Source organism: Anomaloglossus baeobatrachus, chromosome 1 (assembly GCF_048569485.1).
Source record: "Anomaloglossus baeobatrachus isolate aAnoBae1 chromosome 1, aAnoBae1.hap1, whole genome shotgun sequence".
Taxonomy (NCBI): domain Eukaryota; kingdom Metazoa; phylum Chordata; class Amphibia; order Anura; family Aromobatidae; genus Anomaloglossus; species Anomaloglossus baeobatrachus.
The window spans coordinates 742,675,807-742,703,268 of NC_134353.1; the positions used below are offsets into that span (position 1 = coordinate 742,675,807).

At 45.7% G+C, this 27,462-nt stretch overlaps 1 protein-coding gene across 1 annotated transcript; it reads left to right on the top strand.

Annotated features, from left to right (window-relative positions):
* On the top strand, positions 1-27,462 carry VPS37B (VPS37B subunit of ESCRT-I). The gene is made up of 4 exons (XM_075323011.1): positions 1-223; positions 20,536-20,707; positions 21,509-21,591; positions 24,884-27,462. Exons 1-4 carry the CDS (start codon positions 119-121, stop codon positions 25,382-25,384), a joined length of 861 nt encoding a protein of 286 aa, XP_075179126.1. The 5' UTR covers positions 1-118; the 3' UTR covers positions 25,385-27,462.

Below are 27,462 nucleotides of genomic sequence, written 5' to 3' on the forward strand. Positions count from 1 at the left end.
GCTAGGGGAGGGGCTGCTGGAGACGTCGCCATTCCAGGCGGCCAACGTTGAGTGACGGGACCGGGGACAGGCAGGCCGCCGCCACAGCACAGCGAGCCCGGGAGTCGCTCCGGGAACAATGGCTGTCGATAGCAGCAAGTTCAACCAATTGTCTCGTGGTCAACTCAGTGAGCTGCTGGATGATGACGACAAGCTGGGGCAGATGGCACAGGAGATGGACGAGGTGAGCCGGGCCTGGGGATGACTGGGAACCCCGGGGACCACCAAGCAGAGCTCTCATTGTTCTGTGCCCCCCAGTGTTGTGTGACCCCACGAGGGGCGGAGCCACGGGGGTATATAGCAGCATATGTGGGGGATATATATCGGTATACATAAGTACACATTTCACTGTGTAGTCTGCGGTGTCTTCAGCCTTATTACTGCCCCTTATTGCTCAGGAGACGTCCCCATTAGTAATGAGCTGCAGGACGTCTTGGCTTCTTCTTCCTGTGACTTGTAATGTAATATAACTCATTACCAGTGGCGTAACTAGAGTACGATAGGGCCTGGTGCAAAGTTTGGCCCGGGGCCCCCTACATGATGGTCGGATGCATGGGTCATTGTAGAATTCTAAATCCTATATAAGGACTTACGAGTCCCCCTGCTCCTTTATTATGTAGTAATGTCCCCCATCTTGGGCCACTTCTTTGCATATGTATCGTCCCCCGCCCATCCTGGTATATATGTTCTCCGCCCATAGGCCACATCCTGGGTCCATCCTTGGCCCATCCTGGTATATATATCTCCCATCTTTGGCCCGTCCTGGTATATATATCTCCCATCCTTGGCCCGTCCTGGTATATATATCTCCCATCCTTGGCCCGTCCTGGTATATATATCTCCCATCCTTGGCCCGTCCTGGTATATATATCTCCCATCCTTGGCCCGTCCTGGTATATATATCGCCCATCCTTGGCCCGTCCTGGTATATATATCGCCCATCCTTGGCCCGTCCTGGTATATATATCGCCCATCCTTGGCCCGTCCTGGTATATATATCGCCCATCCTTGGCCCGTCCTGGTATATATATCGCCCATCCTTGGCCCGTCCTGGTATATATATCGCCCATCCTTGGCCCGTCCTGGTATATATATCGCCCATCCTTGGCCCGTCCTGGTATATACAGTCTCTGTTCTGTTAACGTAAAAACCCCTCTACTCCACATTGCGCAGCGTTTTCTGCAGCCAGCACACAGTGTCCGTCAGCTGACATCAGAGTGCGCACCATGGCGTTACTGTTACGCGACCCCAGTCACTGTACCACTGACACCTGCTGTTGGTCGGCAGCTTGTATTTTGTATTGTAGCTTGTAGGGTGGAACATGTGGGCCGGCCCCTCTTCGGTAACCCTGATTACAGTTGTGGTGTGGCAGCCTAATCGTGGGTATAGGAGAACCTCAACAGATGACTGACCGCCCTGAAAATAAATCTCTACACAAACACCATCACTGATATTACTGCCATACTGTGACCATATAGTGGTAGGTACCAGTCCTGCAGAACACATAAGAAATTACGGTACTATAGTTATACATAGAGACATACAGATGAAGACACATTTGACTCCTAATATGAGTGCCTCATGGTAGTACCAACACTGTATAATGGCCCCCGCATTAGCCCTCAAACTGTATAATGCCTTCACATACTGTATAATGCCTTCAGATACTGTATATTGGCCCCCATATTGACCTCCAAACTCTACAATGGCCTTCACACTTTTCAGTTCCCCCCACAGTCCACCACAAGTTGTAGGTAAAATAAAAAACATATGTTCTCCTATCCTGATGAGTCCATCGGCATGGCAACTCGCTGTCATAGCTCCAACGCACGCACAGGACATCAGAGTCCCTGTGTGATGTCTCTGTGACGGGACTCTGTCCTGTGTGTCCACCGGTGTCTCAGCCACTGCATCTCCTGCCGTTCTGTAGACTGCAAGCTTAAATTGCCCTGTGCTCTATAGAATGGATAGTGGTACTGCAGGGAGATTGTCTCCTGCTCTATCATGCAGATTACCTATAATGGCAAGCTGTGCACGTCGATATAGTTAAGGGTGGTGGTGGCTCCAGGTGGGCCCCTTCAAGCCCAGGGACCGTGGCGACCGCACCCCCTGCCCCCCTGTAGCTTCACGGGCGCTCTATACCCCCGGCCCTGTTCGTGGTGGTGACCGCGTTCATTACACCTCTGCTCATTATCCCGTCACCAAACTGATGTCAATGGCAGAAACTGCCAACACAAATGGTGACTGAAGTTTCTGTTTGAAATACCTCTGTTGTTGGATGATTTTGGTGAATAAACAGTGGACTACCATGGTGCCTGCTGTGTGGTGCTGCTGCCATCAGCTGTGGTGCCTGCTGTGTGGTGCTGCTGCCATCAGCTGTGGTGCCTGCTGTGTGGTGCTGCTGCCATCAGCTGTGGTGCCTGCTGTGCAGTGCTGCTGCCGCCATCAGCTGTGGTGCCTGCTGTGCGGTGCTGCTGCCATCAGCTGTGGTGCCTGCTGTGCGGTGCTGCTGCCATCAGCTGTGGTGCCTGCTGTGCGGTGCTGCTGCCATCAGCTGTGGTGCAGGAAGCTTGCTAACTGGGTACAAGCCCTGGGGGCCACAGGTGACCATGCCGTTCTTCTCTGAAGACCAATACAGGCAATGACAACTCCACAGGAACTATTAATGACACTGATTCACTGATTTAGGATTTTTATCTTTGGTCTCTCACATCTGTATGTCAGATGGAGCGTGTGTATATACATTATATATAATATATATAGTATATGTGTGTATGTATATACACACGCACACACTCCATCCAGTTTTTGAAGTTAAAACCAATAGAAAATGTAGGAGTATTTTGGAAAACAATCAGTTCGGTTATTAAAAAAATAAATATATATAATATTTATTTTTTTAATAACTGAACTGATTGTTTTCCAAAATACTCCTACATTTTCTATTGGTTTTAACTTCAAAAACTGTGGCCCCTGTGCTTGGAGCATGCAGGTGTCCGTGTAATTTCAATGTAGCCAGATGCTTATGTGACTGGTAGGTTTTCCTCCGGGCCCCTTATGCTCATTCCCTCTTGGCTGAGGATGCATGTATTTTTATCATAGCAGTTGTGTAATTGACTCTTGGCAGACACCTCTGGCAGCAACTTATGTCTCCTAGAACAAAAGATTGGGCATATTGAAATCCACTGTGTCCGATCCTTCTCTACCCTGATATCTGACATTAGAGAGGAGGCAGGCATCCTTCATATGGGCACATCTACACTGCAGGCAATCTGTCACCGGTGTGTGTGGGTGGGGTACATACACTGGCTCTAGGTAAAGCTCAAGGACTTCACAGCATGTGCTCCACATCAGGGGACTTGCAGCGCTGCTTCCGTGTTTATATCAGTTACGGTAAGGAGCACTGTACTGGGATTACCCCTACTGTATGCTGCTCCCAGGTCGCAGTGGGAACCTATTTTTTGTTTTCGGTTTACACGTCTATCCTCTTATTCTGTTCTTGCTGTGTATGCGGAGGTGATTGTTCTTGCAGGAGCTTGGTGAAGTCTAGTGATACCTGGCGTCGGCCCATGCCTGCCTTGCAGCGGAGACTGGCACTGGCGTCGGCCCATGCCTGCCTTGCAGCGGAGACTGGCACTGGCGTCGGCCCATGCCTGCCTTGCAGCGGAGACTGGCACTGGCGTCGGCCCATGCCTGCCTTGCAGCGGAGACTGGCACTGGCGTCGGCCCATGCCTGCCTTGCAGCGGAGACTGGCACTGGTTGTTGCATCAGATGCTTAAAGCAAATCATCTGTTATCGTATCTCTCACCAATGACTGTTATACAGTATTGTGCTATACTGCTACACAGGTGTGGAAAAATGCTGTAAAGTAAAAATAAAGTAAGAATGGTTTAAAAAATAGAATTAATAGGTTGTTGTTTTTTTTTTAATCAGTTAACAGAATGAAAGGTGAAAGAACAAAAGAAAAACATAAAGCAAATCAATGTTTGATGTGATCACCATTTGTTTTCAAAACACAGTAAAAGCATCAATTATCTAAGGAACACTTGCAGAAAGTTATTTTTACAGAAACTGGACAAGGAGGTTGCTATGGCAATGACGTTAATGACAGTGACTGCATGTTTGGGGTCATTATTCTGCTGCATAGTAATTTCGGATCCAATGAGCTGCCTCCCTGATGGTATTGTATGATCAATAAGTATTAACCTTTATTTTTCAGCATTGAGGACACTGTTATTCCCAACCAAATCCCCAACTCCATTTTCTGCAGTGCAGCCCCAAGCTTCCAAGGAACCTTCCCAATGCTTCTGTTGCCTGCAGACAGTCATTATTATACTGCTCACTAATCCTTTTGTTGCAGCTAAATATTTGACATTTTTCCTAATCAGCCTAGAGCACCTACTGCCATTTTTCTGAACCTATGATTTTGGGAATAGATTAGTTAATAGGGGTTATTTCCCTATCAAAGGGATCCCTTTTTGTCCAGAATTCTTCCATGACCACAACCACTTTCAAGACTTTTGCAAACAGTAGATTGGTCCTACTGGTTGTTGCCAATTCTAAGCTGATGGCACTGCTGGACGTCTGATTTAGAAGGGAAGTAAGCGTGATGCACGGTTTCCTTGGCTGACCACTGGGCTTCTTGTGATCAATGTTACCCATGTCTTCTTGCTTCAAAAAAGATCTTGAACAGCTCATCTTGAAACTCCAGACTGCTTCGAATTTTTTTTTTTTTTCTTCAGGAGTGACTTTGCTGATGCAGTAGAACTACCTTGTGTCTTGTTGCTGTGCTCAGTCTTACCATGAGGTGTATGACCTTTGACATGAAATGGTCTTCAACAATCTCACACTTTCTATCAGATTTTGTTTGGATATCATCTCATCCACTTTTATGCATCCTAGAAAGCAACATCCGTGTCTTTGTGCAAGTGCACCAAGAAGAATTGCTGCTTTCATGCTGTTTTGAAGGCAAAGGGTGGTCACACTAAATATGGATTTGCTTTAGATTTCTTTTTTGAGCATTCACTTTGTATTGGGTTACGTGATAAAATTGAACTAATGATGCTTCTATTTTTTTAAAGCATTTTTACCTTGCAACATTTTTCCATGCCCACTTAAAACGTTTGCACAGTACTGTATGTTTTGCACATTGAGATACTAAGCAGCCCTCAGTCACTAGCAAGGTGTCCAGGGGACCACTGTACCAGACATTCACTGCTAGTAGCCAGCCCAATAAAATATACGGTGCCATGACCTTTTCCACATTTTTTTTTTTTTTATATATAACAAAGTACAGTTAAGTTTGTCTAATATCAACACAAAGTAGCAAGTATGTATGAAGTGTATGGGAAATTATACATGGTGTTCTAAATATTTTAAAAATGTAAGTCTTTTGGGGTAGGTCTCTACCAGCTTTGCGCATCTAAAGTCTAATATTTTTGCCCATTCTTCTTTGCTAAATGGCTCTAGCTCAGTGAGATCGGATGGAGGCGTCTGTGAACAGCAATTTTCAAGTCTCACTACAGAGACTAAGGCTATGTGCGCACGTGTGCGTATTACATGCAGTTACGCTGCGCTTTGTAGCGCAGCGTAACTGAATGCGTCCTGCGTCCCCCTGCACAATCTATGGAGATTGTGCAGGAGCCGTGCGCACGTGGCATATTAGAACGCAGCGCTTCGGCTGCTGCCCGAATCGCTGCGTTCTAAGAAGTGACATGTCACTTCTTCCGTGCGCTTTGCCGGGCAGCCCCTGCTCTGTCTATGGCAGAGCGCTTTCGCCCCCCTCCGTAAGACACCACCGGAGTACAAGAAGGACTCCCCCTTTTTTTACCTCTATATTTTGAGTGCGTCTTATAATCCGGCGCGTCTTATAAAACGAAAATACGGTAATTAGGTGACTTCTGGAGGCAATTGGTCACTTAGGATTTTATTTGAGGATATCGAACTACAAAGGGCTGAAAACAAAATGCACGTCACAATTTTCAGATTTAGATTATTAAAATATTTAGAAAATCATGTATCACTTCCTTTGCACTTCACAATTACTTGCTACTTTGTGTTGGTTGTAGCACATAAAATACATTAAGTTTGTAGGTGTAAGGGTCCGTGCCTACGATCAGGCTAAGCAGTGTTTTGGACACGGCATATTTTCACTACTTCCAAAACACTGCGTTGTACAGTACAAGCACAGAAGATTTCTAGAAATCTCTGATCACTGTGCTTCTTTTCTATGCACCGTAAACGTTACCTGCGTCGCGTCTTCCTGAGCTGCAGCATGTCAATTTATGCTTGTGGAGACGCGAGTGTCCTCAGTGGGAGAACACTGTGAAAATCTACTGGGCCCAGAATCCTGATCGTGGGCACGTTTCCGCAAGAGGAATGACGCTGTGTATTGAATGCAGCGTCTCCTGATCGTGGGCACGTACCTGAATGTGGGAAAAGCTTAACGGATATGAAGGCTTATTCAAGGCACTGTTCATACAGTTTATCATTTTTTTTCCTGAAACTGAGCAGCACAATATGAGGGATCCACCTTGCCTTCTGCACTGCCATCCAATTTTTTTTTTTCTTCGATTCCGAAGCTTACACACTACAAGGCCCTGTCTCCTTAAGCCGACTTGTATGTTGGGCATAGATGTGAGTGATCGGATGATGTACAATCGAGTTTGTTGTAAGTGATGTCTGATCACCAGTGACCCATTTACATCACACCGTCCTCTTTCATAACCTGTATGTTGACATTGTTCCTAATGTATTCTACCCATGTCTTCCTGAAGGCGTGCCTGAAACCTAATGCTGAGTCGTGCCACTTTTACTTTATTTTTCCCCGGATGATTATCTACGACTTCTATTTCCTTTTTCTTGTTCCCCTAGTGTTTAGCTTTAGTTAAATTGGCATAAATGATGTTTTTGATGCCTTTTATTCATCCATTGAATTTAAATTGAACCTATGAGGTCTCTTATGCCACTCAAGCCAGCAGTAGTCACATTTTCACATCAAAATTCCCTTCCTAACTAGCTCTGTATAACCTCATTCTCTAAAATCAGGCTGCGGAAAAAATAATTTATCTGATTTTTGTATGCAAATTAGGGCCTTCACTAGTCAAAGGAGCGTTAGTTTCCCAGACTAGTCGGCCCTCTTTCATTGCAGCTCCTGAAAATGTTGAGCATGCGTGTGTCTCGTATCAGCAGTGTCAGTGTGCCTCTCAAGCCAGGTGTACATGTCTTGGCTTCAGAGAGGCACACTACGCATGATCAGAAAACTGCTTCTGCTCTTCCGATCATGCGCAGTGTGTATCTCTGAAGCCGAGGACGCGTACACACAGCTTGAGTGGCACACTGACACTGCTGAAATGAGCCGCGTGCGTGTACAAGATTTCCAGGAGCTAGGATGAGGCTGGCTCATGGAACTCATGTTATCATGCCGACAGGGGCATGATGACATGGAAAAAGGGCAGACTAGTCTGGGGAAACACTAGTCAAGGACCTAATTTGCATATGAAAAACTGAGGAAGTAAATACTTTTTTTGCACATTGATTTTAGAGAATGATGTTATACAGGGCTGGTTAGTAAGGGAAATGTGATGTACAAATGTGACTACTGCTGGCTTGGATGGCATAAGGAACCCTGACTGGTTCCCTTTAGGCTATGTGCCCACGCTGCGGAAAATGCGCGGATTTTGCCGCGGATTTCTCGCGGAAAAAGCCGCGGATTTCCCAAAAATCTGCAGCTCAGGCACTTCCCAGCCATTTCTATGGCATTTTGGAAATGCTGTGCCCACGCTGCGGATTCGTGCGGATTTTGATCCGGAAAAATCTGCAACATGTCAATTATTGTTGCGGATTTTTCATCCGGATTTTTGCTTTAAAATTGGGGGGAAAAAAAAAATCCGCACCCAAATCCGCGGTAAATCTGCGGCAAATCCGCACCTTTTGAAAAGGTGCGGATTTTGAGGGAAAGCTGCGGATTTTGATGCAGAAAAATCCGCAGCTACATTCTCCCGTGGACACATAGCCTTAAACATTGATGAGCTGGCCTTTAAAACGGTCGGTCACTTTCTAATGTTGGTGCAGTTTTCATCACAAACACTAACCTGCACTTTTGTTCATGCGTTGGCTGTGGGTGGAGGGTCATGTGACCAGACCCGTCCATCCACCTCCTCCAATAGAAAACCAGCTTTCCAATGTGGGGCCTTACAACTGGAGGAGACTGATGGTCAGGTCACTGTTCCTCCACCAGCAGCCATTGTATGTTCCTTTTAGTTTGGGAGGAAAGCTGCACTAACAGCAGAATCCCTTAGGCTATGTGCCCACGCTGCGGAACATGCGTGGATTTTGCCGCGGATTTCTCGCGGAAAAGCCGAGGATTTTCAGAAATCTGCAGCACAGCTACTCCCCAGCCATTTCTATGGCATTTGGGAAATGCTGTGCCCACGCTGCGGATTTTTCCGCAGTGGGAAATCATGCAGATTTTCGTGCGGAAAAAATCTGCAGCATGTCAATTATTGTTGCGGATTTTGCCTATTCAATTGAATTAAAAAAAAATCGTCAAATCCGCACAAAATCCGCACCTATGAAAAGGTGCGGATTCCGGGGGGAAAGCTGCGGATTTTGATGCAGAAAAATCCGCAGATAGAGTCCCGTGGGCACATAGCCTTATACGGTACTTTATATGATTTTGTCAGTTTTTGGAGGCAACAGCTGACATTCTGATGTATGGGGGGGCCTCTCAGCTCTCCCTACATATAACCTGTTTGGGGGTGTCAGGAGGTGGCCACATGCATCATATCTGCAGCTGGTCCTGAGAGCATATGAGCACTTGGCCAGGTCAAGCGTTCCCGAGTATGGGTGTGAGTTGGCAGAGAGCGGTCTACTGAACAGAAGTTATTCCAACAATTCTGTAATGTAGATGGCTTTAGCCCAGGAGCCTGAGCCTCCTGATCCAGGCATATGATGATGAAGCATTATGAATTGTTAAAATGAACCACTGTTCCCATGTCAAGGGGTACTGCGGCCCGCAGCGGGAGGCTGCTTAGAATCTGCGGTGCATGATGCATTTGCCTTTATGGATAAGCTATTAACACTTTATTGTGTTGCTCGGCAGGTTTCCCACAGTTGAAACTATTCTCAGAGTAATACATGTCAGGTGGCCACTGTCTCATTTTTCTCTCCGGGCCTGACCCATAATCTTAATACAGAAGGTGCCTGTATTTTGTCAGCGGCTCTAGCCCCAGAGCTTCTAATGTATTATTTTAGAAGAGGATTCGGCACTCTAGATTTGAACGCTAATCCTTTTGTTCTCCCTGGAGATTTGCTGATTGCAGTATTGTCTGGCAGATGCCTTCTCCACTCTCCCCATTCTGGACACTGGGGGGCGTAATAGCTATTGACTAATTGCAAGTTGTAGGTCTATCTGCTTTCCTGGCTTTTCATCCTTCAATCTGTCTCGGGAGACTTTGCTTTGGTCTCTTCACAGATCTCAGGTTCTGCACCTTTACCCACTCCATAAACACTAGTGACCTCATAAAGAATATGTGCCTGGTGCGCATTCTAATAATTTAGGGTTAATTGTTATAACGGTCACACACATTGTTGTGTTGTAGACGTGGTGCGGGCATGATCTGGCAGAGAGTGGTGGGGATTTGCTCAGGAATTGTAAAATGATTAGCTGTTTGGTAACGGCCATAAGGACAGCGAATTAGCCACTCACCGTGTGGCCATTAACAGGGCTTTTAGCTGCTGTTCTCTGCTTCTAAGCCGTATGGCCACAGTTTCTGAACTCTGCCTAGGTGTGGCTACACGAGCAGAGGCCTTCTGTCCGCTGGTAACCATTCCCCGGCCCGTAGTCACACAGGATCTCATGGTGGTCAGCTGCTGGCGGAGACTTGGCAGCCACTCTGTCTAATGAACTTTCCTTGTAATCTGCTTTGCCATTACTGTGGCACAATGACTGTTTTTTCCTTTCAATATTTGATGACCTTGAATTGCATTGCGCTTAGTTTTTCTCTTCAGTGTCATGCCTTTTTCTTTGCCTGTCCTGTCATTAGCACATTCAGTGTTTACTCCAAGTCTCTAGGTGACCAGGTCATATACATTTCACGTGTGTGGCAGGTATACAGAGGAAGGCTGGAACATAAAGTTTGCAGCAGATGATGATGATGATGGTCAACCTCCATACTGAATTTTTATCTTAGGCTACTTTCACACATCAGTTTTATCAGGCACAATCCGGCGTGTGCCTGATGCAACGGATCCGGCGCAGAATATGCAAAAACGGATGCGCCGGATACTTTTTTTTTTTTTTTATTTTGACAGATCCGGATCCGGCGCATCCGTTTTGCATCTGTTTTGTCCGTTTTTTTTTGCTGGATCCGTTTTTTTTTTTTTTTTTTACAATAATTGGAGCATGCTCAGTTTAAGAAAACTGATCCGGCGGCCACATCCGTTTTTTGCCGGATCCGGCGTCCATAGGCTTCCATTGTAAATCATGCTGTATCGCGCCGAATCCGGCGCAATGCGTTTTTTGTCATAGACAAAAAAAGTTACAAGAGACGTTCCATCCGGCCGCCGCATTAGCCAATTATGACAGATCCCGGCAAAAGCCGGATGCAACGCAAGGCTTCAGGCACAGTCCGGCACTAATACAAATCAATGGGGATAAAACGGATCCGGCGCTAGATCAGTTTTATGCGGTTTTTTTTTTTGGATTGTGCCTGATGGTGGAAAAAAAACTGATGTGTGAAAGTAGCCTTAGTGTTTTTTCTGCACTTTCTGATGGTAATCTGTTTCGGGATGCCATATTACACTGCATAATTATCAGTGTTACATGACAGCACTATGTTTGCTGCTTGGCGTTCATTTAAAAGCCTGTTTACATTGAGCTGCTGAGCTGTGGATAATTATGTCATAGAATAAAGCAAATCAGTATTGAGGCATAAAATATTGCAATGTACTGAGTATTGAGGAGTTGCTAACAATGTCCGCTGATTGGTCGTCCATCACGTTGTACAGAAGTTTGTATATATGACGAGACCCTTTCTTTTTCTTTTTTTATGATTTTTGTTTTTATAGTGGTAGATCATTTTCATCATCTATTCATACTCTTATGCATTTCCTACCAATGACCACTGCTGAGCACCTATAGATGGCTTGACTGAGCTGACCGCGCCAATGGATACCCAGAATCATGAGTAGATCTATCCTCTCACCATAACATTGCTACTTACTTATATATGTTAGTCTTCCATTTTATAATCGCGACTAAACCAATGAAAAGTGTTTTCAAAATAAAAGGAAAAAACAATCAAAAACTGTTTACAATTTCCTGATTACAGGTGCACAATGGCCAACTGTGTATTTTGTATGCAGACCTCACGACTGATGATGAGAGAGGAGGGACGGGTTGAGCACGTTCAATGACAGCATCCGACCCGGTTGTCTCCCATAAGATATCTCCTTGCACAGCAGTCTACTTCCCTGTCATTATTACAAACCATGCGCACACTTGACCTTGTTGAGCGTGCATGTGTATGGGTACTCAGCAGTGAGCTCTTCGGCCAACTGTTTCCTAAGACTGCTTTCACACATCCGGTAGGGGCAGAGCCGGCCAGGCTACTGAGCATGCACAGTGGCAAAAACCGCATGCGGGCGGTCAGATGCGTTTTTTTGCCGCATCCGGCGTCCATAGGCATTCATTGGAAAAATGCGCCGCATCGGCTGGATGCGGCGCGATGCATTTTTTTTTGCCGCACAAAAAATGTGCCAGGCAACGTTCCATCCGGCCGCCGTATCGGCTAAATATGCGGCAAAAAACGGACGGAACGCAAGGCCATGCGGCACAATCCAGCACTAATGAAAGTCTATGCAGGAAAAAACGGAAGCGGCGGCAAAAAAAAAAACCACTTTCGTTTTTTCAGCAAAGAGCCGGATTGTTCCGCACTGCAAAACCCGGATGTGTGAAAGCAGCCTAAGATGCATGGACACATTCCTAATTGGCTCAGTCTCAAAATTGATTTCTAAATTGCTTTAAAGCTACAGAATATTTTTGGAGAAACCTTTTATACGCAAAACAATTTTATTTTTGGATCTCTGTACATGCATCCTACTGCTTTTAACCAGTCATGCAAAGTTAAAAGGGTTGTCCTGGACTTTAACATTGATGACCTTTCCTAAGGATAGACCATCATTGTGTGATCGGTGGAGGTGTGACATTCGGCATCCACCGCCAATCAACTGTTCCTAATGCCGGCCGTAAGTACTCCTTCAACTGTATAGTGTTTGCAGCCTTGTGCGGCATATCCGCCCCCTATCTGAATAAATAGGGGCAGATGTGCCGTACATGGCCTTGGTCATTGTTCTGGTGTTGGAGCTCTGCAGGTTCGCAATTAAGTAGTTCCGCCGGAGGATGGCGAACAGCAGGTCAGGGGCGGGGGGGGGCGAACAGCAGGTCAGGGGGCGGGGGGGGGGGGGGCGGGGGGGGCGAACAGCAGGTCAGGGGGGCGGGGGGGGGGGGCGAACAGCAGGTCAGGGGGCGGGGGGGGGGGGGCGAACAGCAGGTCAGGGGGCGGGGGGGGGGCGAACAGCAGGTCAGGGGGCGGGGGGGGGGGGGGCGAACAGCAGGTCAGGGGGCGGGGGGGGGGGCGAACAGCAGGTCAGGGGGCGGGGGGGGGGGGCGAACAGCAGGTCAGGGGGCGGGGGGGGGGCGAACAGCAGGTCAGGGGGCGGGGGGGGCGAACAGCAGGTCAGGGGGCGGGGGGGGGCGAACAGCAGGTCAGGGGGCGGCGAACAGCAGGTCAGGGGGGGGAAACAGCAGGTCGGGGTCGGGGGGGGGGAAACAGCAGGTCGGGGTCGGGGGGGGGGGAAACAGCAGGTCGGGGGGGGAAACAGCAGGTCGGGGTCGGGGGGGGGAAACAGCAGGTCGGGGTCGGGGGGGGGGGAAACAGCAGGTCGGGGTCGGGGGGGGGGGGAAACAGCAGGTCAGGGGGGGGGGAAACAGCAGGTCAGGGGGGGGGTGACAGCAGGTCAGGGGCGGGTGGATGGGGTTGAGACATCAGGTCAGGGGCGGGTGGGGGGGGTTGAGACAGCAGGTCAGGGGCAGGTGGGGGGGGGTTGAGACAGCAGGTCAGGGACGGGTGGGGGGGGGTTGAGACAGCAGGTCAGGGGCGGGTGGGGGGGGGTTGAGACAGCAAATCAGGGGCGGGTGGGGGGGGGGGGAGACAGCAGGTCGCACTCCCAGCGATCAGACATTGATGTTAAAGTCCCGGAGACACGTTTTAAGTTACCGGTGTTACTCTCTGCAGTCGTGCACTGCTCAGTATCAGTGCTGATTTTATCAAGTCAATGAAATAATGAACCCTTGCTGGCTTTTTTATTGCAGCGCCTTATCCATAATATAACCCTATAAATATTGCTGATTCAGTGGAAAAATAGTTTACACAACATTTTATTCATCTCTAGCAGATATGCAAAGCTTTGATATTATACAAGCCTACAAAATAAAAACCAGTGTCCCCAACTCCAGTCCTCAAAGACCACCAACAGATCACGTGTTCAGGATTCCCCTAATATTGCACAAGTGATGGAATATTCACCCGGCCAATGCTAAAGAAATCCCGGAAACATGATCTATTGGTGGTCCCTGAGGACTGGAGGTGGTGAACGCTGCTCTACATTATGCAATTTCCTAGTATAAAGATATTAAAGGGGCTCATATCTGCGGGGACTGAGCTCTGCGACCCCCCCCCCCCCCCCCCCCCCCCACAGATCCCCAATTACAAATTGACAGAGATCCCTTGGTATGGTTTCCCCTGCCTGCCCCCGCATGGCTCGATTCTGGAGAAGTTGTAGGGTAGTTTCCTGCACAGCAGGTGAATGCTGCCAGTGTTGTGCGGGGAAGAAAGTCTGAGCAAGGTAGGGGCGGTCAGCCACTTACTGATCAGGAAGAGGTGTCAGGTTTTGGCACCACATCTTATGGTAGGGAAATACCTTGTAACTGAGCGCAGATCTAGTAATATGTATGAGAAGCTGCAGGAGGAAGGTGTAATAACCACAACCCTTTGGCCTTGTGCCCACAGGGCTTTTTTCATGCATTTTTCCTTGCTTTTTTAATCATTAAAAAGGAATGAAAACGCATCCCAGCAAAGACTGAGAATCGGGACTTGCTGTGCACACGCTGCTTCTTTTTCAGTTGCTTATTTTTTGTTGCTGAAAAATAGAAGCAGCATGTCAATTGTTTCTGCTTTTCTTTTCCTGCTCCCCCCCCCCCCATCTCAATAGATAAGATAAGATAAAACATGAAAAAAGCAGCTTTTTTCCTGCCAAGGCATGCTTTTTTTGTGCTGAAAACCCCCCACTGTGGGCACATAGCCATAAGGGCCACGTCTCACTAAGCGACATCGCTAGCGACATCGCTGCTGAGTCACGTTTTTTGTGATGCAACAGCGATCTTGCTAGTGATGTCGCTGTGTGTGACATCCAGCAATGACCTGGCCCCTGCTGTGAGGTCGCCGGTCGTTCCTGAATGTCCTGGACCATTTTTTGGTCGTTGCTCTCCCACTGTGAAGCACACATCGCTGTGTTTGACAGCGAGAGAGCAACGATCGGAATGTGCAGGGAGCCGGCTTCTGCGGACACTGGTAACCAAGGTACACAACGGGTAACCAAGCACAGCACTTTGTTGTTTACCCGATGTTTACCTTGGTTACCAGCGTCCGCAGCTTTTAGAAGCCGGCTCCCTGCACATATAGCCAAGATACACATCTGGTAACTATAAGCAAAGCGCTTTGCTTAGTAACCCGATGTGTACCATGGTTACGAAGCATAGCGTCGTTACATGGGTCGCTGGTGGCTATTCTCTGATCGCTGTGGAGATCTGCCTGTTTGACAGCTCACCAGCGACCATGTAGCGACGCTCCAGCGATCCCTGCCAGGTCAGATCGCTGGTGGGATCGCTGGAGCGTCGCTAAGTGTGACGGTACCTTTTAGTTTGGGAACAGACTGCTGCACGGCTGTCTTATGTACAGCATCTTCTATATTATATATGACATTAGGCGATCAGCATGGTGAGCAGCATTACCTGCAATTAATGGTCCAACAGTCGTGTGTTTTCAGCTTGCATATCTTTCCTCTAATGTAAGAGCTCCCTTTTCCTCAAACACACAAATGGATTTGATCATGAAAGTTATAAAATGCTGGGAATTAAATGGTACAAAACAATCACTGATGTCGGGGACACCAGTCAGAGAAAACACTGCCGGCAGCCAACAAAGGCGCTCAACACAGTGAAATCCTAGGTGCATTGCCCCTGGGAAATATGCAAATCAAAAAAAGGTCCGTGGAGCCTCTGTTAGGAGTCTCAGCACAGAATATTATATATCTTTAAACTCGTCAAAGAGTTGGATATTGACTAAAAGGGCCACTTAATATGGTGGTCTCCTAAAAAGAGCCCCTCATCTTCCCGGAGGGATATCTGGCTAATGTCTGTGTTGAGACTCCTAACTGAGGCTCCACGGACCTTTTTTTGATTTGGGAATTAAATGGTAACAGATTTTCCTATATACAGTTTCTAAAAATGTTGCACCTGTTCCTCTGCCTAGAGGAACTGTCAACTCTGAGAGAATGGATGATGCGTTACTGAGCAGGAGACGTATTGGGCGACCTGCAGCCTTGTGAACGCAGGAGAATGACATGTACTGTCTGCAGATCTGTGCTCTTGGCTTCCAGGCCTGGTCTGCTGTAGCGCTGCCTGCTATATCATCTAGCCAGTGCTTGCACAGGTCTTTCCATAATTACGTGTACCTGCTCCATTATTTATCATCCGTAGATTTTAAGGTACAGAGATCACTTTAATTCAAGGTGCGGCCACTAGAAACGTCACGTATTGTGCAACCGGTAGCTTCTCAGTGTAACTCTTTAGGTGATGCTTCACACTGAATCTTTAAAAGACCGGAGTCAGATGAAGCAGAAGAATAAGTGATAGATTTTAAAGTTCTGTGGCATAAGTCCCTTCTGTTAAGGCTGCTTTCACACATCCGGTTTGAGCAGTGCGGCTCAATCCGGCTGTGAAAGGTATGCAATGGATGCGGTGAAAACACCGCATCCTTTGCATAAGTTTTTCCCATGTGGCCCGTCCGGTTTTTGCAGCTTGCGGCATGCTAGTGAGCATGCGCAGTGGCAAAAACCGCATCCGGCCGCCATAGGCATGCGTTGAAAAATGCGCCGCATCGGCTGAATGCGGCGCGATGCGTTTTTTTTTTTTTTTTTTGCCGCACGAAAAAACGTGCCAGGCAACGTTCCATCCGGCCGCTGCAATGGCTAAATCTGCCGCATGCGGCAAAAACCAGATTGAACGCAAGGCCTTGCAGCACAATGCGGCACTAATTAAAGTCTATGCAGAAAAAACGCAACCGGCAGCAAAAAAAACCTGTTGCGATTTTCCTGCAAAGTGCCGGATTGTGCCGCATTGCAGAAACCGGAGGTGTGAAAGCAGCCTAATACATGCGGATGTTTAGTGAGTTTTCTGCATATTCCCACATTGGTATTGCATCAAGCTGTTATCAAATACTATTATGAATGTTCCCCAAGGGTGTCGGACACTTCACAATAATATTCCATGCAGGCAATGCATACAGGTTTACCACATTTGCTCTCTGATCACCCGGCCTATGCAGCTGACTTGTCACACCACGTCTTCATTGTACATATACTCATAGCAGCTGCCCGGAAACTGCATGTAGTTTTCTCATTGCAATGGATGAGCTCATATGTCTGTGACCAGTCTTGATTGTAACTACCAATTATAAAAGAAAAAGTCTTATTAAGCTTTCCAGCCAATATCAAATATTTAGAGAAGTTGTCCTCAATACAGTGTGTCGTTGGCTGTGGCAATCCTGACAATCGGCCGTCGGTCACTGATCGGCTGCAGACTCTTCTATTCTGTCAGACTAGAGCTGTTAAGTCGTTATCCTAAAGTATTAACCCCCCCTTTTTTTTTTTTTTTTTTTTTTTTCCAAGATATTTTCTAAAGATTTTGCAACTCCTTGGAAACTATTATTATTAGTATTCATCAAGTGTAATATAAGCATATTATGCGTCAGATCTGCATGTTCTGGGCCAGGAAGGTTGAACTAGATGGACTTCGGTTTTTTTCAACCTATAACTATGTAACTACAAGGCTAATGACCCAAAGCTTCATTGTAATCTATTTGGTTCCTTAAACCCATATTTTGGTCAGAACTTGCATTCGTGCTATGTGCATTTTATTTAGTTAGGATCCTCCATCAAAAGGGCAATAATATTTTCTTTCTGGGAAGAGCAGTTGTGTATTAAAGGGAACCTGTCATCAGAAATTTAGCTTTCAACCTAAATGTTTCCCCCTCTGCAGCTCGTGGGCTGCATTCTAGTAAGGTTTCTATACTTTTTGTGCCTCCTTTTAAACCAAAATAAATACTTTTATAAAACTGTACCTTTCGGTTTGAAAATGTTGTAAATCGTCCATGGGGGCGGGCCGTGTGGCCTCCGTTGCTGTATCTTACGCCGTCCCCCATGCTCCAAATCATCCCTCAGGACGCCGCCCACTGCGCCCGAGGTCCCGTGCACGCCAGGACACCTGGTGACGTGGTCGCAGGCATGAGAGTATGGGCGGTGCTGTGATTGCATCGCAAGTGCCCGCCCATACTCTCGTGGCCACGCTCTCCCCTCTGTACGTCGCTCAGATCCTCTGCTTCTCCTGTGCTGCTCCGCTCCTCCCATCTATTTCCTGCTGCAGGGTACGATGGGAAGGAGATGACATCGGGCCAGCACAGAATGCTGGAGGCAGTGGGGAAAGGGCGGGCACGAGAGTATGGGCGGGCACTTGCAATGCAATCACAGCGCCGCCCATAACCTCATGCCTGCGACCACGTCACTAGGTGTCCCGGCGTGCACGGGACCTCGGGCGCAGTGGGCGTCGTCCTGAGGGATGATTTGAAGCGTGGGGGGACGGCGTAAGATACAGCAACGGATGCCACACGGCCCGCCCCCATGGAGAATTTACAAGATTTTCAAACCGAAAGGTACAGTTTTATAAAGTATTTATTTTGGTTTAAAAGGGGGCACAAAAAGTATAGAAACCTTACTAGAATGCAGCCCACGAGCTGCAGAGGGGGAAACCTTTAGGTTGAAAGCCAAATTTCTGATGACAGGTTCCCTTTAATGTCAGACATGTTACATGGCAAACTCTGATGATCATTACATTCTCTATATAGAAGAGTGTAGAAACTAGCAAGCCTTCATGAAGTACTGTATACATGGTTCCTAGTAGGATTTATCTGACAGTACCATCTGTATATTCAGACCTGCTGCTAATCACTTTCCATATATTTTCCTATGTACGCAGAGGGCTGTTCCGTCTCTAGCGTTTGCATTCTAGAAGTCATCTGACTGTAGGCCGCCTGTGTACATGAGCTGATGTTGGCAGATCCTAATCAGTTTAATAGCAAAATAAACACTACAGAAAACAGCAGGAAATACCGTATGTCGCCCTGCACTGGCTTCATTAGTTTCCTGCATCTGTTGTGCATTAGGCTGGCCAAAGGCAATAGATCATGTCAGCTCTTTCATATGCATCCAGCTATCAATAAGGCAGACCTAAAACCATGTCTCATCGACCGGTATTCTGTACTCCAGTCTTGACGAATGATACGCCTTAGTAGGATGTGCCAAATTCATTAAGGGGTACGCGCCTCTTCATAAACTTGGTGCATCTTTCAGCTGCTGTGCAACACTGCAGAAATGTTACTGCAGTCATGGGGTACATTTATGTTTTGGGTGTAAATTCCATGAATTTGCTGCCTGTTCTTGGTCATGCAGCTTTCCTTTGACGTGCTGCCCAGTTGTTTTTTTTAAGTTACCAGCTGGCAAGGAATGATATAAAACCATCAAAAGTCTCAATTTTATAACCTTTCAAAAAGTTTTAGAACAGAAAACGACTTGATGAATTGGCTTCTTTGTTCCTTTTTACATTGGCTGTCTGATAATATGGAATGAGTGTCCATAGGAATGCCCATTTCCCAATAACCACCCTCTCTAAACAGGCCAGCAATCATGCAAAACACTTGTTTGTCAGGTGAAATGATTTTTAAAGGGATTATCCAGGCTTGGAGTAAAGTGACTGCAGACCTGGGAATTCTCACAGCCACCTTTTGTGCTCTGTCAGGATTTTCCCGTGTCGGGACTGGTTGGTGATGTGACTGCAAGTATGCAATTTGCACGCTTCCAGGCCACATTCCAACTAGACGTGCACGGCCTTGCTGAATTCACCTATATTGAGAGAGGTCACACACTTCTAGTAGGTTTATGACTGCATGTAGGCAGATAGCATACCTGAGTCACACGCCCGCCCCTGGCACCATAGAGTCCTGACAGTGTGCAGTGTCCACTGGGAGGATCCTCATGTCAGCAGTCACAATAATTGATTGAACCCAAGCCTGGCCAACCACTTTAAGCTCTTGTCCTGTGTAAACATGTGCTGTCAATAACATAGCGAATGTCCTGTGGTCATGGAAGTGCAGTCGCCAGCCTAAATAGACTATTCGACACCTTTTAGCAGACATGTTCATAGTCCATAACAAATGTTCTATTATTCCTGAACATGTCGTAGACTGTTTTCTTTTAATGTGTCTGGTCCTCAGTACAGGTTATAACACAGAAATGTATTTGTATGTCTTAGGCTTTGTGCCCTCGTAGCGTATTTTCATGCAGTTACGCTGCCTTCTGCACCGCAGTGTAACTGCATGCGTCCTGCGTCCCCAGCACAATCTATGACGATTGTGCCTAATCCATGCCCACGTGGCGTATTAGAACGCAGCGCTTCGGCTAGTGCTGAAGCGCTGCGTTCTAAAAAGCAACAAGTCACTTCTTTCATGTGCTTTGGATGCAGGCCCTGCTCTGTCTATGGGAGAGGCAGCATCCAGAGCGCATGAAATCGGCTTTCATTACGGACTGTTTCTGCAGCGATTTTGAAGCGCACGTGTGCTGTTCAAATCGCTGCAGAAATTTCTGCAGGGACAGAACGCAACGTGGGCACATAGCCTAAAAGCCCATTGCACAGACCGGTGCCAGATTAATATGTTTTCAGAATGCGGTTTCCTGATTGACTCTTATTAATATGTCAGTGATTGTTGGCTGATGACTAACGGGACTCATTGTTAGGAGCACATCTACCTGTGTAAACTGTACAGGGCCTGAATGAGTCTAGTAACCTTTGTTGGTCTGCGTAGTGTGCATTGGACTTCATAAAACGATTTATATTGTTGACCAGCGTTCATATTAATTCTCTGAATCATGGATGTAGCCAGTTATGGTCTGATATCCCAAAATTAAGTATAAAATGCCTTGCCTAGATCGGGGGTAGTCAGTAATCTGTGAGGACCCATCTATCAAAGCTGCATGTCTTTTGTGCCCTGTGCAGGAGAACAATGGCTTGTATGTAAGATGCCCTACCTTTACTCTGTCTATAGGCGCAGAACGTACAGCTCGACAAGGAAATGACTCTTGCAGGGAACAGGAGTTTAGCTGAAGCAAACCTGCTTTACCAGCCTAAGCTGGAGAGCCGAAAAGCCACCCTCACCCAGAAATACCAGGAACTGCAGACGCTAATGGAATCGCATCAATTAAAGAAGACAAAGCTGGGTACAATATCTGTCATAGTCTGTCTCCCAATGTGTCCGGCCACTGTAAATATTCCTGATGTGCACTTTTAATAGCACAACAGCAGTGTATTGCCCTTTTACTTTTTCGTCTTACTACTGTGACAGCCCCTTCTCAATCACCATGTTTTCCTCCCTTATAAAGTAACACGTATATTATATTCACCTTCGGTGCCGGCGCCGCTCTCCCGTGATATTCAGCGGCCGCGCCGCTCTCCCGTGATATTCAGCGGCCGCGCCGCTCTCCCGTGATATTCAGCGGCCGCTTCGCTCTCCCGTGATATTCAGCGGCCGCTTCGCTCTCCCGTGATATTCAGCGGCCGCTTCGCTCTCCCGTGATATTCAGCGGCCGCTTCGCTCTCCCGTGATATTCAGCGGCCGTTTCGCTCTCCCGTGATATTCAGCGGCCGCTTCGCTCTCCCGTGATATTCAGCGGCCGCTTCGCTCTCCCGTGATATTCAGCGGCCGCTTCGCTCTCCCGTGATATTCAGCGGCCGCTTCGCTCTCCCGTGATATTCAGCGGCCGCTTCGCTCTCCCGTGATATTCAGCGGCCGCTTCGCTCTCCCGTGATATTCAGCGCCCGCTTCGCTCTCCCGTGATATTCAGCGCCCGCTTCGCTCTCCCCTCCTCCAGACACAGAGCTGCCGCAGGAAATAGTGATTGGGAAGTGGTTGTCCAATTAGTAGAGAATCCCTCTAAAACTGCTATTCCCTGATAATTGTTTTTTTATTGTTTTTGGTTTTCTATATGCCATAAATTTGTGCTATAATTTCTTTCCTCCAGATCAGCAGTCTGTGAATGCATCACTGGAGACCTTATTAGCACTTCTGCAGGCTGAAGGAGCAAAGATCGAGGAAGAGACAGAGGTAATACCTATCCGCCAGTTCTATTCATCATGTCTGTGTCTGATCACGTCCATATTGTGGAGTTGATGCTTATGTCACACACAAGACGCCTGGTACCCCCTTATAGTTTTAGTTCTAACCTTTCTATGCGGAACAAGGATTATGTAAGTTCTACAAAATTACTGAACTTAACCGCTGATGACTCAGAAATGAGTGAGTGAAACAGCTGAGTGGAGGCCCAGGGAGCGAGCACTGATACTTCTGTGACAAATCTTCGCACAGATTAGCAGACTGGACTAACCGGAAATTGGGTGATTTTGTTTTTTTTGTTTTTTTTGTGTGCAAGTTTTCAGATACAGTATTAAATACAATAGTTAAAGTGATGATTAAAGTACATCCATTAGCATATGAAAGGCGTTATTGGAACTATTGAAGTCTATCATCATGACTGATATTATATAAAGCTTCAGAAGAGCCAGCTTTGCACTTCTGCAGCATCTCGAACATTGAAAAAAAAAAAAGCCAGCACTAAATGTGCACTTCAGCACTAAAAATTCCAAACTGTACTTATAAAAATTTTGAGATTTTAGGCAAAAAATTGCAATTTCTTGAGCTGCCTCACAACGTCACGGCAAATCTCATTTGAGGCAGTCCTACACTAAAATATTTTTATCAATTGTGCCATACGGCCTCACATATGAATAGTAGAACTGCTCTTAGCAGCACTCACCTGGTCTATTTCAATCCCGTACCCATGACTAAGAGCAGTTCTACTATTCATATGTGAGGCCGTATGGCACATTTGATAAAAATATTTTAGTGTAGGACTGCCTCAAATGAGATTTGCCGTGACGTTGCGAGGCAGCTCAAGAAAAACTGCAATTTTTTGCCAAAAATCTCAAAATTTTTATAAGTACAGTTTGGAATTTTTAGTGCTGAAGTGCACATTTAGTGCTGGCTTTTTGTTTTTTTTAGCATCTCGAACATTGCCTGAACGGATGAGTGATGCAGTGAGCTCAGTAGGTGGCCCGGCTGCCATGAGTCAGGAACTCGCACTAGACCAGATCTTGTACGTGCTGACACATGTAGTTTTATTTAGTGGGAAATTATGATTATACTGTGTGTTTTTCTGTGAATAAATTACATTAAACAAGGAACACAACCATTTTTAGGAGTAGCATTACTTTTTCTGTAACCATCTGACTGTTGTCTGTTTACTAGACATTTGGATGGATGTAAAGGAAGATTTCTGACAGCTGTCACCTCCTTTTCATGATTTGAATCCTGAAAAAGTGGCTTTGTAACCCAGGAACCAGGCTCTGCACAGTCCCATGGACACAAACTCAACCTCTGTTTTGTCTATGGTAAAGCTTGAAAACAAGAGGAGCACAGTGCCTTGCTTTCTCCAGCAGGGTCATTGATGATGGATGAAGCAGAGGTTCAGTTTGTGCACCTCTGTTCTCCAGTGGTTGGATTGGTAATCATCCTTAAATTACTCCCTAACGTTTGGATAAAGTTATTGCAAAGTCAGCTCACCTATCTATGGAAACCGTGCAGTGGAATGGGTAGTGCAAGAAAATGGCAGAGGAAAAATCTGGCATCAAGGTTCCAAAAAAACCCCCAAACTACTATTTAATACAAAATATCCATAAAATCACTAAAATATGAAATCTAAAACATACAATGGCCAATTCCAAGGAACAGACTTGTTTTGGACTAGATGTATAGCATACAATGAATAAGGACATCTAATCCGAAATGTGCTTTTGTTCCTTGGAATTGGCCATTGTATGTTTTAGATTTCATATTTTAGTGATTTTATGGCTATTTTGTAATGGTGGTTTTTATGGAACCTGGATGCCGCTTTTTTCCTCTGCCAACTTTTGGATAGGGGATAACTTTGAATACCCTTTTAAAATGTTCACAAAGACATCGCTGAAATGGCGCTGCTGCATCAGGTAAATCTGGTATGAAAGTGAGTAAGCTTCAAGGTTCATAAAATCACTGAACACTAATGATCTGCTTGGCAGGATTGCAAGAAAGCCACCGCTCTCTGAAAAAGAACATTGTTGCTTGTCTGAAGTTTGCTAAAGATCACATGGACAAGCCAGAAGGTTAATGGAAGAGTGTTTTGTGGATGGATGATACTAAAATAAATCTTGAATGAGAAGCATTCTTTCTCTAAAGAGAAACCCTGCAATATGGGATAAAAACTTAGTACTATCTGTGAAGTACAGTGGTGGTGGTAGTATGGTTTGGGCTTGTTTATCTGCATCTTGGCCAGGCTGGCAGTCATTGATTGAGCAATAAATTCTGAATTATACCAGCAAATTCTAAAGGAAAAGATATAGAAACAGGACATTGTCCATAGGGCTAGCTGAATGTGGGTCAATTATCAAGACAACCAAAAGCGCACAATTCTCCTTTATGTCCCAAACTGATGGCTTGTGTGTAAAGGTGCTTTAATGTTGTTTCTAACCTGTCTTCTAGAAATAAGTTTTGCTATTTTAGAGAGGTCTGTAATTTTTAAATTATTTTTCTAAAACTGATTTCTAGAAGTAAGTTTAATCAGCATTAAAGAGCTATTACGAACTTCCTTAGTTTGGGGGGGTATGAAATCCTGATGATGGGCTCTTTTATACGTCGTTCTGCAACAGAATTGTTGAAGTCTTGGGGTGGTCAAGTCAAACTCCTGCAATAATTTCTATAGAAATGTTGTAGAGGGGCTGGAAGCAAGCACATCATGGGTATAAACCCACCAACATTACAAAGGGGAAGTTGTTTTGTAGGGAGGAAAGGGCTAAAATGTCTCTAAGTGTCGATTGTGCAGGGTTACACAAAGATTAAAAGAAAAAAAAATTGTATGCAGTTATGCTGCACAAGGAGGTTACATAAGATTCTGAAAGTAAATACTTTTGCTACTCAGCAAGCGTTGTTTTTTTGGGATACATGCAGTATTTGGTGAGTTTGTTTTACCTCCAGTATTTGTAGCCAAAACAAAGAGTGGTTAATAAATCCAGAATTGGTCCCCTTGTGTCTATTATACTTTCCCTCTGATTGTCCCACTCCTGGTTTTGGCTATAACTACTGAAGTAAAAATCTCACCAAATGCTTAATGTGTGGAAGTGGTCTTAAAGATGATCCAAGTATATTTTTGACTTGTTTTGCTTCTCTTTATCGACTTTTAAATTTTGTCCTGAAACTACATCAGATTTTCATACAAAAGTTTCAAAAACTTTTAATGTTATTGTATGTCGGTTTCTAGACTACTCCTAAATGTATAACCTTGGCTGCTGTTGGTTTGTTTTAATAGAATATGGCTGAAAGCTTTCTTGATGGCGGTATCCAGATGGATTCCTTTGTTGATGAATATTTATCCAAGCGCAAATTGGCACATTTACGGCGTGTGAAAATAGAAAAACTTCAAGAGATGGTGCTAAAAGGACAGAGACTCCCTCAGGTTTCTATGCAGCCACAATCAAGACCAACTGAAGTTCCGCAGGCCCCTCCGTCATCGTACCCAGCTTTCAATACACCACCCGCAGTCCTGCCTCGAAGAGCTGTCCCACCACCACCACAACCTGCGCCAGCTGGAATGTATCCAACTCCTTTTGCAATGGCTGCCCAGCAGCCTGCTCCGGGGCTCCCATACGCAGCCTCACCTTGTCCTCATGTTCCTTCACGGATAGGATATCCACCTCCAGGTCAGATGCCGCAGCCTGGCTACCCCATTCAATACACACCTCAGTATCCCCCAGCTCTTCCTCAAAGACCACCTCAACGCCTGCCTCCAAACGCCGGTTTCATTTTGTAGTGATACAGCATGAGTTTCTCCTCAAACATTGGTGCTCCCATCTTTACACCATTTCTATTGTCCCGTGAGCTGGATATGTCTACATATTGGTATATACTATACAGCAAGCCACGGGCTAATGGTTTTTTTGTTTTAATGACTGGCCACTGCTACCTTCTCTGTTCAGAAGGAAATTACAGACCATTTGGCTCGTAAACTAATTATTTTTGTGTTGGGACAGAGATTTTGTAGGTTTAGGTTGCAAAAGAAATGTGCAGACAGAGCAGAGATCATAAACCAGAAGGATTTCTCCTTCCTGTGCCACTGTGTTGCTTTTTATCCATGCTGAATTATACTCGTGAATGCTGCATTGGAATGAAGTTATTACGTGACAGCCATTGGTAACATTAAAATCAAACTGCTAGTATGAGGAAGAACAAGGTCAAATGCACTGGTCCGATGCCAAAATCCTCAGGTTTGCTGTAATCTCTTAAGAGGCCGGTGCAGAAGGTTGAATAAGTGAGGTTTACTCTGCATATCTTGTATCCAATATTCAGTGTGATTAACAATAACGTAAGATCATAGTAATGCTACCGGAAAATACCTAGGACATTAACCGAATCATTCAGGGATTGGAATGTTACTAAATCTGTAATGTGTAGACTACATGGAAATTGTGTGGATGCAAGTTTGTCCCCCCCACCTCCCCCCCCTTTGATGATCTGACAGCGACGCGTTTTGTAATAGATGCACGTGGCTTTGATGTGCCTTAGACTTACTGCTTACTCTTGGACTGAGAAACAAAGACTGCATATCTTATGGTGACTGCTCATGGCTTGGCAGTCCGGGATATGTTACTGTCCTCTAACAAGTGATGAGTAGAATTGTATTCACCTCCTACTATGAAAATTGCTATTTTATTTATGCAAATTCTGAAAGGTATGGTAATCCTGGAGCTGCATCCGCTACTGCTTTATTGGCAGCTGCCTTGGATTGAAGCATAGGGTTCACCTCTAAACACCAATTAGGATCAGCACATTGCATTGTGATTATCTGAGCCCATGGATCTGATTGTGCAGATTTCGTTACTTTACAAATGGGAGAAATTGACGTTCGGTGGATTAGAAATTTGTAGGTGCAATAAATTCCCATGCAAATTAGTTCTGCAGTGTGAGGATGAGATTTGGTAAAAATATTGTCTAACTTTTAATTTTTTTTTTTTTTTTTTATTCCCCAACCCCCTCTACCCAGACCAAATCTGCGTATCAATCCTATTATTCCAGACCTGCAATTGTAATACTGCTGGTTGACAGACACTTCACAAATGGCTTAGATGCAATGTGCTGCCCTTTTTCGCTTTTTATATAGACACACTTTAGAGCACAGAATTGAAATCATCAGGAGGGAAGAATAGTGGAAGATTTCAGCTCCTCCTGCAGAATTGTAAATGCAGCTGTGAGGGCCAGCACAAGCTCAGATACCAAGAATACTTACTGCTGTTTATATGGTGAATCTACTTTATAAATGCTACATAGATGCAATGGGAAAGAGAGGATGGGGTAGGGTAAAGCCATACATTTAAAGCTTTTATAAACCAGTTTTGGGCTGGTAGTGCTTCATTTTATTGCTGATGGAGCACAATTTAGTTTTTCCCTTTTCCCCCCCAAGATTCACAGTCTATAACCCGTCCATTGCCAGTTTGTATGCTCTTATAACAGGTTGTAATATACATTGATGGCTGTATGTACTTATTTTTCCATGGCTCATTAAACGCTCTTAGTCTATAGTGGACAATACTTTAATGAAAATATAATCAAATATTCCATGGAAGCGACTAAAGACCACTCCCATGGTAAGTGTCCCCTTCCAGAGCTAGAGGCATTTAACCCTTTATACCACTTCTGCACTGAAGACAAGGGTGGGTGGTCTGAACCAGGAGCCTGCTAGAGTTCGAGGTTTGATTTGGAGATGCTCTAATCCCTCCGTGCAGACACTACACTAGTCATGTTTTCTAATGTAAAGGTTTGTTTATTAACAAAAGTGCAGTTGTTAATTATTTGGATATTTTCAATAAACTACAACCTCCAGATTTAACTTTC

Excerpts from the sequence above, each read along its gene's own strand:
- VPS37B (XM_075323011.1), top strand. The coding sequence starts at position 119 with ATGGCTGTCGATAGCAGCAAGTTCAACCAATTGTCTCGTGGTCAACTC. Across the intron at positions 224-20,535 it reads TGGCACAGGAGATGGACGAG|GCGCAGAACGTACAGCTCGA; the intron begins GTGAGCCGGGCC and ends CTCTGTCTATAG. Across the intron at positions 21,592-24,883 it reads AGATCGAGGAAGAGACAGAG|AATATGGCTGAAAGCTTTCT; the intron begins GTAATACCTATC and ends TTGTTTTAATAG.